Source organism: Drosophila nasuta, chromosome 2R (genome assembly GCF_023558535.2).
Source record: "Drosophila nasuta strain 15112-1781.00 chromosome 2R, ASM2355853v1, whole genome shotgun sequence".
NCBI classification, from domain to species: Eukaryota; Metazoa; Arthropoda; class Insecta; order Diptera; family Drosophilidae; genus Drosophila; species Drosophila nasuta.
The window spans coordinates 3,295,315-3,307,475 of NC_083456.1; the positions used below are offsets into that span (position 1 = coordinate 3,295,315).

Below are 12,161 nucleotides of genomic sequence, written 5' to 3' on the forward strand. Positions count from 1 at the left end.
TAAAAGAACGGCGAATTGCGAACTACGATACAGCGCGCTTATTTACTTTAAGAATTTAGCGCTTGTTGCAAAATGAAAACCGTTTTTGAAACTGAGGTCGCGCGCCAAGCGACGTCAACAGAAATGCCTCGGCGAAAACAGACCTAGACAATCGGCGATTAACAATCGGCGATCGGCGATCGACGATCGTCGATTTGCGGACTGAACGAACACTCGTATGCACGTTCAGTTTAGCGATGACGCAGCCGGCCGATGGTCGATAACTGGCCGACTGGTTCTGCTGATTCTTTGTTTCCCTTACGCGGTTAGGAGTCTGTAAACAGCCGATGGACTATAACTAACCGGCTAACGTGTTCTGCTTGATTGTGGTAATTCTATTAACTAGCATGGAAATTTTCGCATAGCCACGTGCATGGCGTTTTAATTTGCACTCTTTGACAAATTTGTTTATCACACGGTTAACTTTTACTAACATCATTTATACCCTAGTGAACATTCCAAAACAATATCGATCAATTTTCTTCTGATATACTTACTTATGACTTTCTATAAAACCAAAAAAAAAAACAAACCATCATATGCATTTGATTAGCATTTAATAACTAATTTATTAATTAAGTTTTAACTTGTTTTCAACCAAACTCAATTAATAAGGAGTCACGTTTTTTCGCACGAACGCCAGATAACGTATGATCATGACGTATTTTGTGTTTATCCTTCAACTATTTGAGATATAAGCTTTGAGATTAAATCAACAATTGGTAACATTTTATATATAATAATTTATATTATATTTTTATATATACATATGTGTATTAATTTCTCATCAAAATTTAATTACGTTATAACCTTTGTAATTCGTTCATGATCTAAATTTCAACTGTTATGTGGGTATATTCCACGGTGTGGGGAAAATTTGCGAAGATAATAATGTATTTACATATATGTATACATATAATATTCGTAGCCGGAATGAAATACTTTCGTTAGATTTCGAATTCGGCTTGAATTTCTCTATTACTCAATTATTATGTTATTTATATTATTCAATTTTATCGATCATTCTTCAAATTCATGCACTGCTATCAAACTTATGCTAATTACTTGTGACGATTATTTTGTCAACTGATCCTAGACGACAGCAAAACAATGCAAAATGTAAATAAACAAAAGGGGGTTTGTGCATTAGGGGGAGTATAACCTTGTTATTGAACTCGCCTGCGATTTTTTCGCAGCATCCAACTAAATGATTGCCTATTAAATGTGCCTTAATGACAACAACAGCCAGAGTAAGAAAACAGGTGACAATATTTTTTCCAACAAAAAAATATGTGATGTATAATATTTCATTGGTGCTAATTCAATTAAATTGTTGTGTGTTTATTTACTTTTGAAATTTGCCATGTGTACGTTATTTGTAAATATATTTCACATGCCATTATGTATGTCATTTTAAATGAATAATGCTCATACAACAGATCCCAATTTGCTTAAAGATATGTGCACTTAACAACAACATCGATGTGCAAAGTTAGTTTATGTGCTTAGGACATTTAATATGATTAGCATACGATTATTACTTTTTATTATATTTGAATTCCCTCAAGGGGCATAACTTCCTCGCAGCCATGCGTGCTGCCTGGTTGAGCTCCAGGATGCGGCAAGGGTAGTTCCGTGATATACATACCCCTAGATAATTCTTCAATTTCCTTATTGGCGTCTGAAAAAATAAAATTGATTAAGATACACACAATTAGAAATAACCTCTTACTTTTATAGTTGGGATTCCGGATGAATGTTCTTTGCTTGCGTATTTTGATTTTTCTATTGTCATCATGTATTACACTATTTTCACTTTCGCTATAATCCGCCGCTGATTTTCCCGGTGGTATGCATTGCACAGAGTGTGAAGCCGACTCGCAGAATATGGGAAACAACAATACGACCAGTAGCCAAACAACCATTTCAGTTTTAAATAATTTTATACAAATTAATCAACATATAAAAGTTCATCTACAACTTCCACATTTTACGATTTTCCCACGATATAAAGAAACAGCAGCCAAGTTGCTGAATATAATCCGTCATTTTATGAATCTTGACAAATATTGAATATGTACTTAGAAATATTAACTAATTTTATACAACTTTGAATCTTTGTTGCGACAAAGCCAATTTAAAATTGCCTAATTAAATTATCCCATAGGGTTACAGTTGGTTCTGTCAATTTTCTTTGGACAGTAAACTGGTTTTGACGAAAAGAACCTTGAATAAAAGCTAAAAGAGTACAAAAAAATGTAAAAAGTTAATTTTTCAATAACCCATATGATTGGAACATTTGAAAACGTGATTTAAGGGCTTATACCAAACCAATTGATCATAATTTTGGGCAAAATAATTTGTTAAAAACAACATTTGCAAAACTTTCAATGTCTCCGCTCCAAATTTTTAAAGACTTGGCTTTTAAGAAAAGCCAGATTGGATGGAAACTGCAAGGTGGCATCACTGGTACGATTTCATATCATTTAGCTCTTCATTAATAACGTTTATTGCACGCTTCAGCACTTAGTGTGACCTTTTCAGGTGCATTGTGTATTTAGCATATTTTTATATTAGTACTATAAAGGCTATATATAACTGTTGATTACGGTATCCACCCAGAAAATATAACTCTAAAAGCCATTTGAAATAAGAAATTCAGGTATACATGAATACATTACCTTCAAAACATCGATATTTGCCATAGAAACTCGATGTTAAAATCTCGATGCACCGATATTATCGATATTTTTCCACCTTAAATAAATACGTCCACACTTTTATCTATCGCGTCGATTTGCAATTAGTGTGGAATAAATAGTAAAATATATAAATATGCCGCCTACAATAAACTCGGCGGTTAATAGCGCTGCAGAAAAACGACCACAGAGGCAAACGGAGAGAAAGTAAGTACTTTAAAATGGCAAATAGATAAAACTACATACAAATCCAAACTATACCTCAACAAACTTCCAGGTCGGAGATAATTTGCCGCGTCAAATATGGAAATAATTTACCGGATATACCCTTTGACTTGAAGTTCCTGCAATATCCATTCGATAGCAATCGATTTGTGCAGTACAATCCCACATCATTAGAGCGTAACTTCAAATACGATGTGCTAACCGAGCACGATCTTGGAGTCACGGTCGATCTGATCAATCGTGAGCTCTACCAAGCAGATCCTATGTCACAGTTGGATCCTGCAGATGAGAAACTACTCGAGGAAGAGACGCTGACGCCAACAGACTCAGTGCGCTCGCGTCAACATTCGCGCACAGTGTCCTGGTTGCGTAAATCAGAGTACATTTCCACGGAACAGACCCGCTTCCAGCCGCAGAATCTTGAGAACATTGAAGCCAAGGTGGGCTACAATGTGAAGAAGTCGTTGCGCGAGGAAACGCTCTATTTGGATCGCGATGCTCAAATCAAGGCGATCGAAAAGACATTCAGCGACACAAAGAACGACATAACAAAACATTATTCCAAGCCGAATGTAGTTCCAGTGGAAGTACTCCCCATCTTTCCAGATTTCACCAACTGGAAATATCCATGTGCTCAGGTCATATTCGACAGCGATCCCGCACCATTGGGTAAAAATGTGCCTGCTCAATTGGAGGAAATGTCGCAGGCCATGATTCGTGGTGTGATGGACGAAAGTGGCGAGCAGTTTGTCGCCTACTTTTTGCCCACAGAATCGACATTGGAGAAACGACGCAACGACTTTGTCGATGGCGAGCTGTACAAGGATGATGAGGAATACGAGTATAAGATTGCTCGTGAGTACAACTGGAATGTCAAGACAAAGGCATCGAAGGGCTACGAGGAGAACTACTTCTTTGTCATGCGCCCTGATGGCATCTATTACAACGAGTTGGAGACCCGTGTACGCCTGAACAAACGTCGCGTTAAAGTCGGTCAGCAACCAAACAACACCAAGTTGGTACGTATAGTATAATATATGAATTTATATGTAGTATCCTTTGACACCTCATTTGAATCTTTTCTGTTCTTAAGGTGGTTAAACATCGTCCCCTTGATGCTATGGAGCATCGCGTGCAACGCTATCGTGAGCGTCAGCTAGACGTTCCTGGTGAGGAGGAAGAAGAGGAAGAAATGGAAGTGGACACTGAACAAACACAAACGCAAACTGCACAAGATAAGTCAGCAGGCAATGCCGCCAAATCCAAGTCCTCGGAAGATAATGAAACAGCTGCCGGTGGATCAACACCTGCCGCTGATGCCCAAGAGCAGCGTGAACGGCAATCGCGCTCCAGAACTCGCTCGGGTGGTTCGCGTTCTCGTAGCCGCAGTCGCAGTGGCTCCGCCAGCGGTAGTGCAGCGAGCGGTTCACGTAGTCGCAGTCGCTCCAGTTCGGGCAGCGCATCTGGATCACGTGCGAGCAGTCGCTCCAAGTCTGGTTCCCGTTCACCAAGCGGTTCACGCTCGAGGTCTCACACACCAGCAGGCTCCCAGAAGTCACGCAGTCGCAGTGGCTCACGAAGTCGCTCACGATCCAAGTCCAAATCGAAATCAAAATCAAAGTCCCGCAGTCGCAGTCGTTCTGGCTCTCGTTCTGGTTCCGGCTCGCGGTCGCCTTCGCGCTCGAGGAGTGGCTCACCGAGTGGCTCAGGCTCCAGCTCTGGTAGCGGCTCCGATGAAGATTAAATGCAGTAACTCAAACCTTTCTATGATATACATTTAAGAGCAATATACAAAACTGGACACATAAAACAGAAAGTATCAAACTAGTAAAAAAGGGCATCTTTTTTTTTGAGTAGTGCTTTCTACGTGGCATCCATCAAAAAAGCGGCGAAAAAGATCCCCATCGGAGCTAGGCTGATCTGCTTGTTGCTGCGGCGAGTAAAGTCGCAGATTCTGCATTTGCTGCAAGGGCGAGTTGCTGCCATCGTAATGCTGCACATTGTTGTCCATAATTACAGGTTGCTGTAGCGGTTGGGTCTGGCGATGGGGTTCCACACCACAAATGCCAAGTTTCTGACAGCTTTCAACGACAATATCATCAATTGTTTGCGATAGCAGTGCCTCATGGTCGCCGCCATTCATGGGAATGCCAATCAATGCTGGACTGGCTGATGAGTTGAGTTGAGTTGCAGGCGCAGTGTCAACTACCCCATTGGAGTCCAAAAGTGCTTTGATCAGTTGTTCAGGGGTTTGCTGCGAGTCGTCTGCTTGACCAACAGTGCATTTGTGCGTGCGCAGCGATACCTTATAGCGAAAGGTCTTCTGACACTGCTCACACTTGTACGGCATCACCCCAGTGTGAATTCGCGTATGCACCAGAAAGGAAACGCGTTGCCGGAAACATTTACCTGCAAACAAGGACTCGATAAATAACGAAACCAGAGGACAAGGGAGACTCGTCTTACCGCAGACTTCACACCTGAAGGGTTTCTCGCCACTGTGGATACGCTGATGATTGTGCAAGGTAGACAGCTCCTTGAAGGCGCGGCCACAGATGCCACAAGCGTGTGGCTTCACCTCACTGTGGTAGAGTAAATGCTTATGGTAGGACTGCTGGAAGGTAAAGGTGCGAGCACAGAACTGACAGGTATACGGCATCTCTCCCGTGTGCAGTCGCTTGTGCTTCTTTAAGAAGTATTTGGTGGTGAAGAGTTTGGCGCACACATCGCACTCCCAATTTTTAGGTGTGCTGCCGTATTCCGCTGTCGGTGCCGCATCTGCCGGAGTCGTGATCTCCTGTTTGAGCATGCAAATGGCTCCACTCAAGGCGTAGGGCTGAGTGCTTGTGCTGCTGTTATTGCTATTGTTGTTGATGTTGTTACTGCTGCTAGGTATAGTCGATGCATTACCATTGCCTGCGGTTGCCTCCTTGTGTCGTATGCGATCGCAAATGCTGATTTTGGGCGTAGGATTGATGGCTTGACCGCCATTGGCACAGCCCATATTGTGGCTGTTGCTGCTGCAGCCAATTGTGTGCAGCACCTTAAGGTGCACACGCAGCGAACCCTTCATGCGAAACGTCTTGGAACAGAGATGACACTTATACGGCTCTTGTTGTTGCCCTACTGCTCCTGCTCCCTGATCCGCGCCATCGCCATTCTCATGCACCAGACGAAAATGAATGTCACGCAACTCATCGTTGCGAAAGTTAAACTCACAGATCTCGCATCTGGCCGGAGGCGTAATTGGCGGGGGCACAACAACAATCGCCTGTTCCACAGCCTTGGCACGTGACTTTTTACCACGCCTCTTCGAGGCAGCGGTGGCAGTCGACGGCGAACTGGTTGCGACACTTGCTGCGGAAGAAGCAGCATCTCGAACAGCTGTAGTTGCTGGTTGAGGTTCTGTTTTGGCGACTGTTTCAGATGTGGATGTCGTCATCAGGCTGGTATGACTGAACAGATGAATAGTCAGTTTATCGAGGCCTAGAAACAGCTCTTTGCAGTTTGGAAATGGACAAGCCAATGGCCCATTGGCTGCCTTGATCAACCTCTGCTGGAGGGCATCGATGCTATTGAAACTGGGAACCGCACACAATGGACACAGCACTGTCGTGGAACACATTTCGAATGGCAAAATGAAGAGCACTTGCGAATCTCGAACTAATCCTCAGGTGAACCGTATTGACGCGGATGAATTTTAAGTAAGCCCATAGACCATTCTCCTGACCGACAAAAGTTGAAAAGAATTTTTGCTTTTTCACAAAAATTAAATCTAAAAATACTTGCGACGAAAATATTGAAAAATTGTGCCGACGTCGACGAAAGCTACTACGGCAACGATATTGCTCTGCGTGCTCCTCTGGGCGAAACGGAGAATAATGAAATGAAAAATATTACGAGAGAACTGAAAACCGAAATCCAATTTCGAAAATCCGAACAGCGTCTGCCGAAAAAAAATAGAAGCAGCAGCAGCTGTCTGGGTTTGTTGGCTCTCTCGGGGCTCTGTTTTGGTATTGTGATCACATAGAGTACTGGGCATCTGCTATGTCTGAAAATTAGATTTCGGAATAGCAAAATATCATCTTTAGTCACCTGTTTTTAAAAGACGCATACAATGTAAAGAATATTTGAATAATTATTCATCTTTAATCTATCAACATAACTTAAGATCTCACAATAATACACATTAGTTTCATTAGTCGAGACCCATCAGAAGGGTATTCTGTAGTGCTATCCGACTACATCTCTATTTATACTTAAATACTCGGCGATTTGTTGTGGTCTATTTTTAATGCTCTTATTTTCCAACTGTTTTTCTTTTCGTGTTGTTTCTTGGTGTTTCTGCTTCGAAGTACGATTTGTAAACAGTTTGCTGACCAAACACGTGAGGGGGAATCATCGTCATTCAATGTTCTCAGCATCACAGTCCATTCAGGAAAACAAATATGTGTGTTCTACTATTTTAGTGTATTTGTAGGTGAAATTATTTCTTCTTTTTAACGGGAAAATCGAGAGAGACGACACTAATGCTAGCTGAAGCAGCTTCTCCCTTGCTCAAACTTATATCCGAAATCGAAGAACGTGCGCTGTATCCTACAAGGATAAATGAGGAAATTTAGTAGAGCCAAATCAATGGGATTTTATTCATGTTTACCTTTTACTGAATAGCAATCCAAAGAGGAGTATGAACCCGTCTTTGATGAGATGCAACTGCGAACGGGTTTCAAATGCTGAGGCAATTTCAATCCCTTGCTCAGCATATAGTGAATGATCTGCGGTCCATCCTCATCGCTATTCGCCATGTCGGACAGCAAGTTCAAGGTCTTGCGGTTACGATTCTCCAGCTCCTGCAGACCTAGATCGCGCTCGAATAACTCAAGATACTCACTGCTAATGGCTTTTTGTCGTATGTCCTTGAGTAGATTTTGTATCTCACGATTGGCTCGATCTATTTTGGATTTCTGCTCCTGCAGCTCTTTGGTTAGTTTCGCCAGCGCTTCAGAGTCTTCCAAGCATTTCTGCTTCTCGGCCTCCAATTGTTTCATCAGCTCCTCCTGTTCCATTTTCTGTTGCTCGTGCTTGACATCGTAACACTCCGCTTTGTGTCGAAGCGACTTCAGCTTTTGGAGCTCATTGCAGTAGTTCTCTTGGACCCGCTTTAGTTCATCTTCGGCACGCTGTTCATCTGTGAGTTTATAATATATGTATATATATAAATAATTTTTAAGAGTTCCTATTGCAGTAATTACTCTTAGAGTTGTCTTCATAAGTTTTCAGATTCTTGCGATAATTGTCGTTGGATTTGTCAAACTGCCTCAGCGTATTTTCCAATGCAATAACCTCCTTCTCAGCCTTCAGGACCTTCTTGTTGAGAGCGTCGCCCTCGTCGGCGAGCAGCTGACGCTCTTGGGCATTCTCCACCTTCAGCTGGGTGGCGGTGATCATGGTGCCATCTTCATTGACGCCCAGCAGCGCCGACGTTATCTCAAAACGAGACCTCATCGCAGAGATGTGCTTCTTGCGATCTCCCAGATCAGCGCGCAATGTGCTCAACTCATCGTTGAGATGCTTGCGCTTCAATTGCAGTATATCCTGCTGGCTGCGCAGCTCCACAAAACGATCATTGATGATCCGCTGAAAGGCCAAGCGATGCTGATTGAGATTAAAGGTGCCCTTGACACAGCTTTCGATGACATTCTGCAGATCACTGCAGCGCATCTTGAGAAGACTTAGCTCCACAATGAACTCGGAGTTCTCATAGCGATTCATCCGCATGCGTTTTATGGTGCCTTCGCAATAAACCTGCGCCTCCTTGATCTTGAACTTGAAGGTCTCCAACTCCTTGGCATCACTGTTGTACACAATGACCAAGGCATTCATGCTGTAGTTAAGCTTCTTATTCTGTGCCTCCGTAGAGCTGAGGCGACGTTGCAGCTTCGCATAGTTCTGCTCCAGCTGACTGAGTATCTCCTGGTTGCGCTCCTCCAGTTCGGGATCGGCATTCTTGCCCTGCAGCTCGGCCAGACGTCGTTCGCACTGCAGATACTTGAACGACATGTTGTAGTGGATCTCGGTCTGGCGCTTCAGTTCGTTCATCAGCTGGCGATGGTTGCGATAGACGGCCAACAACGTCGACTGCAGTGCCGAGTTCTGCATAATGATTGTCTTCTCCTCGTCACGCAAGTCGGTTATCTGGCGTTGAGTGCGATAGAGCAGATCGTTGCAGCGTTGTTGTTGCTTGTTCAGTTGGTTCAGAGCTTGCTCCTCACCCTCCATCATCTCGTCAAGGATTTGCAGTCGCTGATTGGCATCGGTTGCCTTATTTTCGATGGCTTTGAGGCGGGCCTCCACCTGGTTGAGCACCTCATCGAAGTTGGCAATTTCTAAGTTCTTTGCATCACGCTGTTGCAGAGTCTTGCGGTTCTCCAGACGCTGGGAGTGAACCATGTTCGATAGATTCTCAAGTTCGTGACGCAGCGCAAGAATCTCGCGCTCCTTAAGCAGCGCTGCATCCGTTAGACGAGCGATCTCATTCTTTAAATCTGAGGTCTCCGAGTTGAGTATCTCGATGGACTGTTCCACCATCTGATTGTTCTCCAGCACGTCGTTGAGCTGCTCATTGGCGTCGCGATAACTGGCCGCCATGCTGATTGCTCGCTCCGTGAGATGCACGCACTCTTCCTCGCCCATTTGTATGTCCATCTCACGCTGTGTCATTTGGTTAACTGCCTGCTTCCATGTGTCCACCATCTGACGACGCTCCAAGTGCGCCGCCCTGTAGAGGCAGGCGGTGCGTTCCAGATTCTTCTCCAGCGTTGTCTGCTCATCATACAGCTGAACGTTCATCTTGCGTCGCTTGTCAATGTCCGCCTGCAGCAGCTGACGCTTTGTGTTGAGGTCTCTCGCCTTTTGCTGGTCATCCTGGTAGTATTTGTCGATCAGCTGGTATCCCTTATTGCCATCTTCCATGGCATCGGCCCAATCAACCAGGCTCGACTTGGCAGTCTTAATGCGCTTCGTCAACTCATCGATCTCACGCTTATTTTTTGTAATTTTGCCTGTAATCGATTCTGTGCAGAGACTAACATATGATTAAAGATAGTTGGGAACTTACGTAGAGTGTGATCAGCATATTCCGTATACTCAGCCAGTTCTTTTTGATTCAGGCGCAGATCCTCCTTCAGTTTGTTGCGCTCTAAGATAACCAGCTGAGTTCGATGCGCTTCCTTGATTACATCGTTCTTAACAGAGCTGAAAAATGTCTAAAGGCAACGGAAGAGATCTCATTAAGTAGGCCTTCTATAGAGAACGGGTACTCACAATGTTCTGCTGCAATGTGGCCTCAATGTTCCGCTTGTGTCGCTCAATCGCCTTGTCGCGCTCATCCAGAGCGCGGATCCTTTGCTGTAGTTCAAATTTCTCGGCTCGCATGCCAACCATTTCGTGGAGGATGGCCAGATTCTCAGCATTAGCCATGGGTATGTCCGCTTCCACCGCCCAACCCATGGAGCGCATAGCCTCCAGCTTGAACTCGTCCAGCGACGAGCTCTTCATGTCGTCCGTTTTATTCATTTTGTGATTGGGATTGAGGAACTTCGAATTGCAGTTCTCCCAGCGTCATCAAGCATACGCTTAAATGTATCGAATTCGATGTATATTTAATTCAACTTTTGGATGACGTGTTTCAAATGTGTATTCAAATAAACAATCCGATTTATTATCTATGGCAACCTGATTGATACCTTTTTCCCTTGACAACATCAAACGGTTTCTTTGTATTATGGCGGTAAAAAAACAAACAAACCGAGATATATACACAACTTACTCAATTTGTTTTGAAACTCAATTACAATTTTATAATTAAGCTTTTGTAACAGACATGATTAGGCATCTGCTACATGGATAATTTACAGTTATCAGTAGAAGTTCTGTAAATCAAGTATTTGAGTTTGAGTAAAATCCAATGAACAACAGAAAATCTTATTTGCAGGTCTTTCTAAACTATGTTACATTAAATCTGAAGAATTAGCTCTGTAGCTTTTGAAAATGTGATAATCTATTATTTTTTCTTTAAATCTGATGCGTAAAAATTCGGCATCTAAACTTACAAAACTGAAGACTTCAATAGTATCTTTTATTCGAATATGTGTAGTTATAAATTTGGATACATTTTAAGGTTCAGAAAGTAGGAAAGAGTAAACTCATAAGTTATTTTAATCTTAATATTTAATTTCTTGCTATTAAAAGTTCTAATACACACCCAGCGTCAAAAAAACATATTCACCTCAAAAATTTAAGATCTTTTGCAAACTCTATGCAGGCATTTCCATAAAAGCTGTTTTACGAACAATTTTTTTCCGGGTCCCCCTAAATGTTTGTCGCATAGCTTAGACATTTCACGAGCTCAGTTGGCGAGTCGGCGTGGCAAAAAATTGAAACAAACTTGATCTGCGTGCAAACATAACAAATGCTGTCGAAAAAAAATTATAGCTCTATCTATTATAGTCTCTGAGATCTAGGTGTTCATACGGACAGACGGACAGACACACAGACGGACAGATGGACATGGCTAAATCGTCTCGGCTGTTGACGCTGATCATGAATATACATATATACCCGAAGGGGGTCGGGCACAAAGTAATAATACCCTTCTACCCTTTGGGTAGCGGCTATAATTATTTTATTTGCTAAACAAAATGTACGTTGTAATGAAATATAACATGAAACTGGTAAAGTGGAAAGGAAGCAAGGCAAGGTGTTATCATGAGAAGGCACCTGCAGGATCGTAGCTGAGATAGCATCTGAGGTAGGGAAACAATTTACAATGCATGTTTCGGCCCAAACGTCGTTTAAGTGAAGTGGGTTTCATGGCAAGCCACTCCAAAAAAAAAAAAAGAATGACGTACAAAACCGGCGAAACTGTGCTTCAAATAAACAAATTTTATTGATTCCGAATAGTTATGATTGATTGTTCAAGTCTCTTCTGGTGTACCTAGCTGCAGCTCATCCAAAGGCAAAGTTTCTCTGCATGGTTGCAAAGTTCCGAATTGATCTATTTCTTGAAGAATTACAACTTGTAGAGCAGAGCAAAGAATTTAGCGTGTCCATGATTACTTACGCTCCAGTCGAGTTGCTGGAAGAATTCTTGATGACTCTCGTACTTCAGACCACGAGTGAATGGTCTGTGTCAGCAGA

The 12,161-nt window shown here is 42.8% G+C and overlaps 4 protein-coding genes across 5 annotated transcripts; 1 reads left to right on the forward strand and 3 right to left on the reverse strand.

The window, feature by feature from the left end:
• Positions 1 to 1,344: 1,344 nt before the first annotated feature.
• Positions 1,345 to 2,120, reverse strand: LOC132785519 (uncharacterized). The gene is made up of 2 exons (XM_060791655.1): positions 1,772 to 2,120; positions 1,345 to 1,720 (listed from the first exon to the last, which is right to left on the reverse strand). The coding sequence occupies exons 1-2, from the start codon at positions 1,962 to 1,964 to the stop codon at positions 1,587 to 1,589; spliced, it is 327 nt and encodes a 108-aa protein (XP_060647638.1). The 5' UTR covers positions 1,965 to 2,120; the 3' UTR covers positions 1,345 to 1,586.
• Positions 2,121 to 2,795: 675 nt separating this feature from the next.
• On the forward strand, positions 2,796 to 4,707 carry LOC132785518 (RNA polymerase II-associated factor 1 homolog). The gene is made up of 3 exons (XM_060791654.1): positions 2,796 to 2,945; positions 3,016 to 3,982; positions 4,057 to 4,707. The coding sequence occupies exons 1-3, from the start codon at positions 2,875 to 2,877 to the stop codon at positions 4,705 to 4,707; spliced, it is 1,689 nt and encodes a 562-aa protein (XP_060647637.1). The 5' UTR covers positions 2,796 to 2,874.
• Positions 4,708 to 4,781: 74 nt separating this feature from the next.
• On the reverse strand, positions 4,782 to 6,868 carry LOC132785516 (zinc finger protein 43). Of its 2 annotated transcripts, XM_060791653.1 has the most exons (3): positions 6,749 to 6,868; positions 5,430 to 6,688; positions 4,782 to 5,372 (listed from the first exon to the last, which is right to left on the reverse strand). In XM_060791653.1, exons 2-3 carry the CDS (start codon positions 6,586 to 6,588, stop codon positions 4,783 to 4,785), a joined length of 1,749 nt encoding a protein of 582 aa, XP_060647636.1. In that variant the 5' UTR covers positions 6,589 to 6,688; positions 6,749 to 6,868; the 3' UTR covers position 4,782. The 2 variants fall into 2 exon arrangements, with proteins under 2 accessions (XP_060647636.1, XP_060647635.1); XM_060791652.1 differs by having other exon boundaries at positions 5,430 to 6,868.
• A 246-nt stretch (positions 6,869 to 7,114) lies between these two features.
• Positions 7,115 to 10,680, reverse strand: LOC132786393 (coiled-coil domain-containing protein 39). Its single transcript, XM_060792908.1, has 5 exons — positions 10,287 to 10,680; positions 10,081 to 10,228; positions 8,216 to 10,024; positions 7,621 to 8,151; positions 7,115 to 7,559 (listed from the first exon to the last, which is right to left on the reverse strand). The coding sequence occupies exons 1-5, from the start codon at positions 10,536 to 10,538 to the stop codon at positions 7,450 to 7,452; spliced, it is 2,850 nt and encodes a 949-aa protein (XP_060648891.1). The 5' UTR covers positions 10,539 to 10,680; the 3' UTR covers positions 7,115 to 7,449.
• Between the last annotated feature and the right edge of the window lie 1,481 nt (positions 10,681 to 12,161).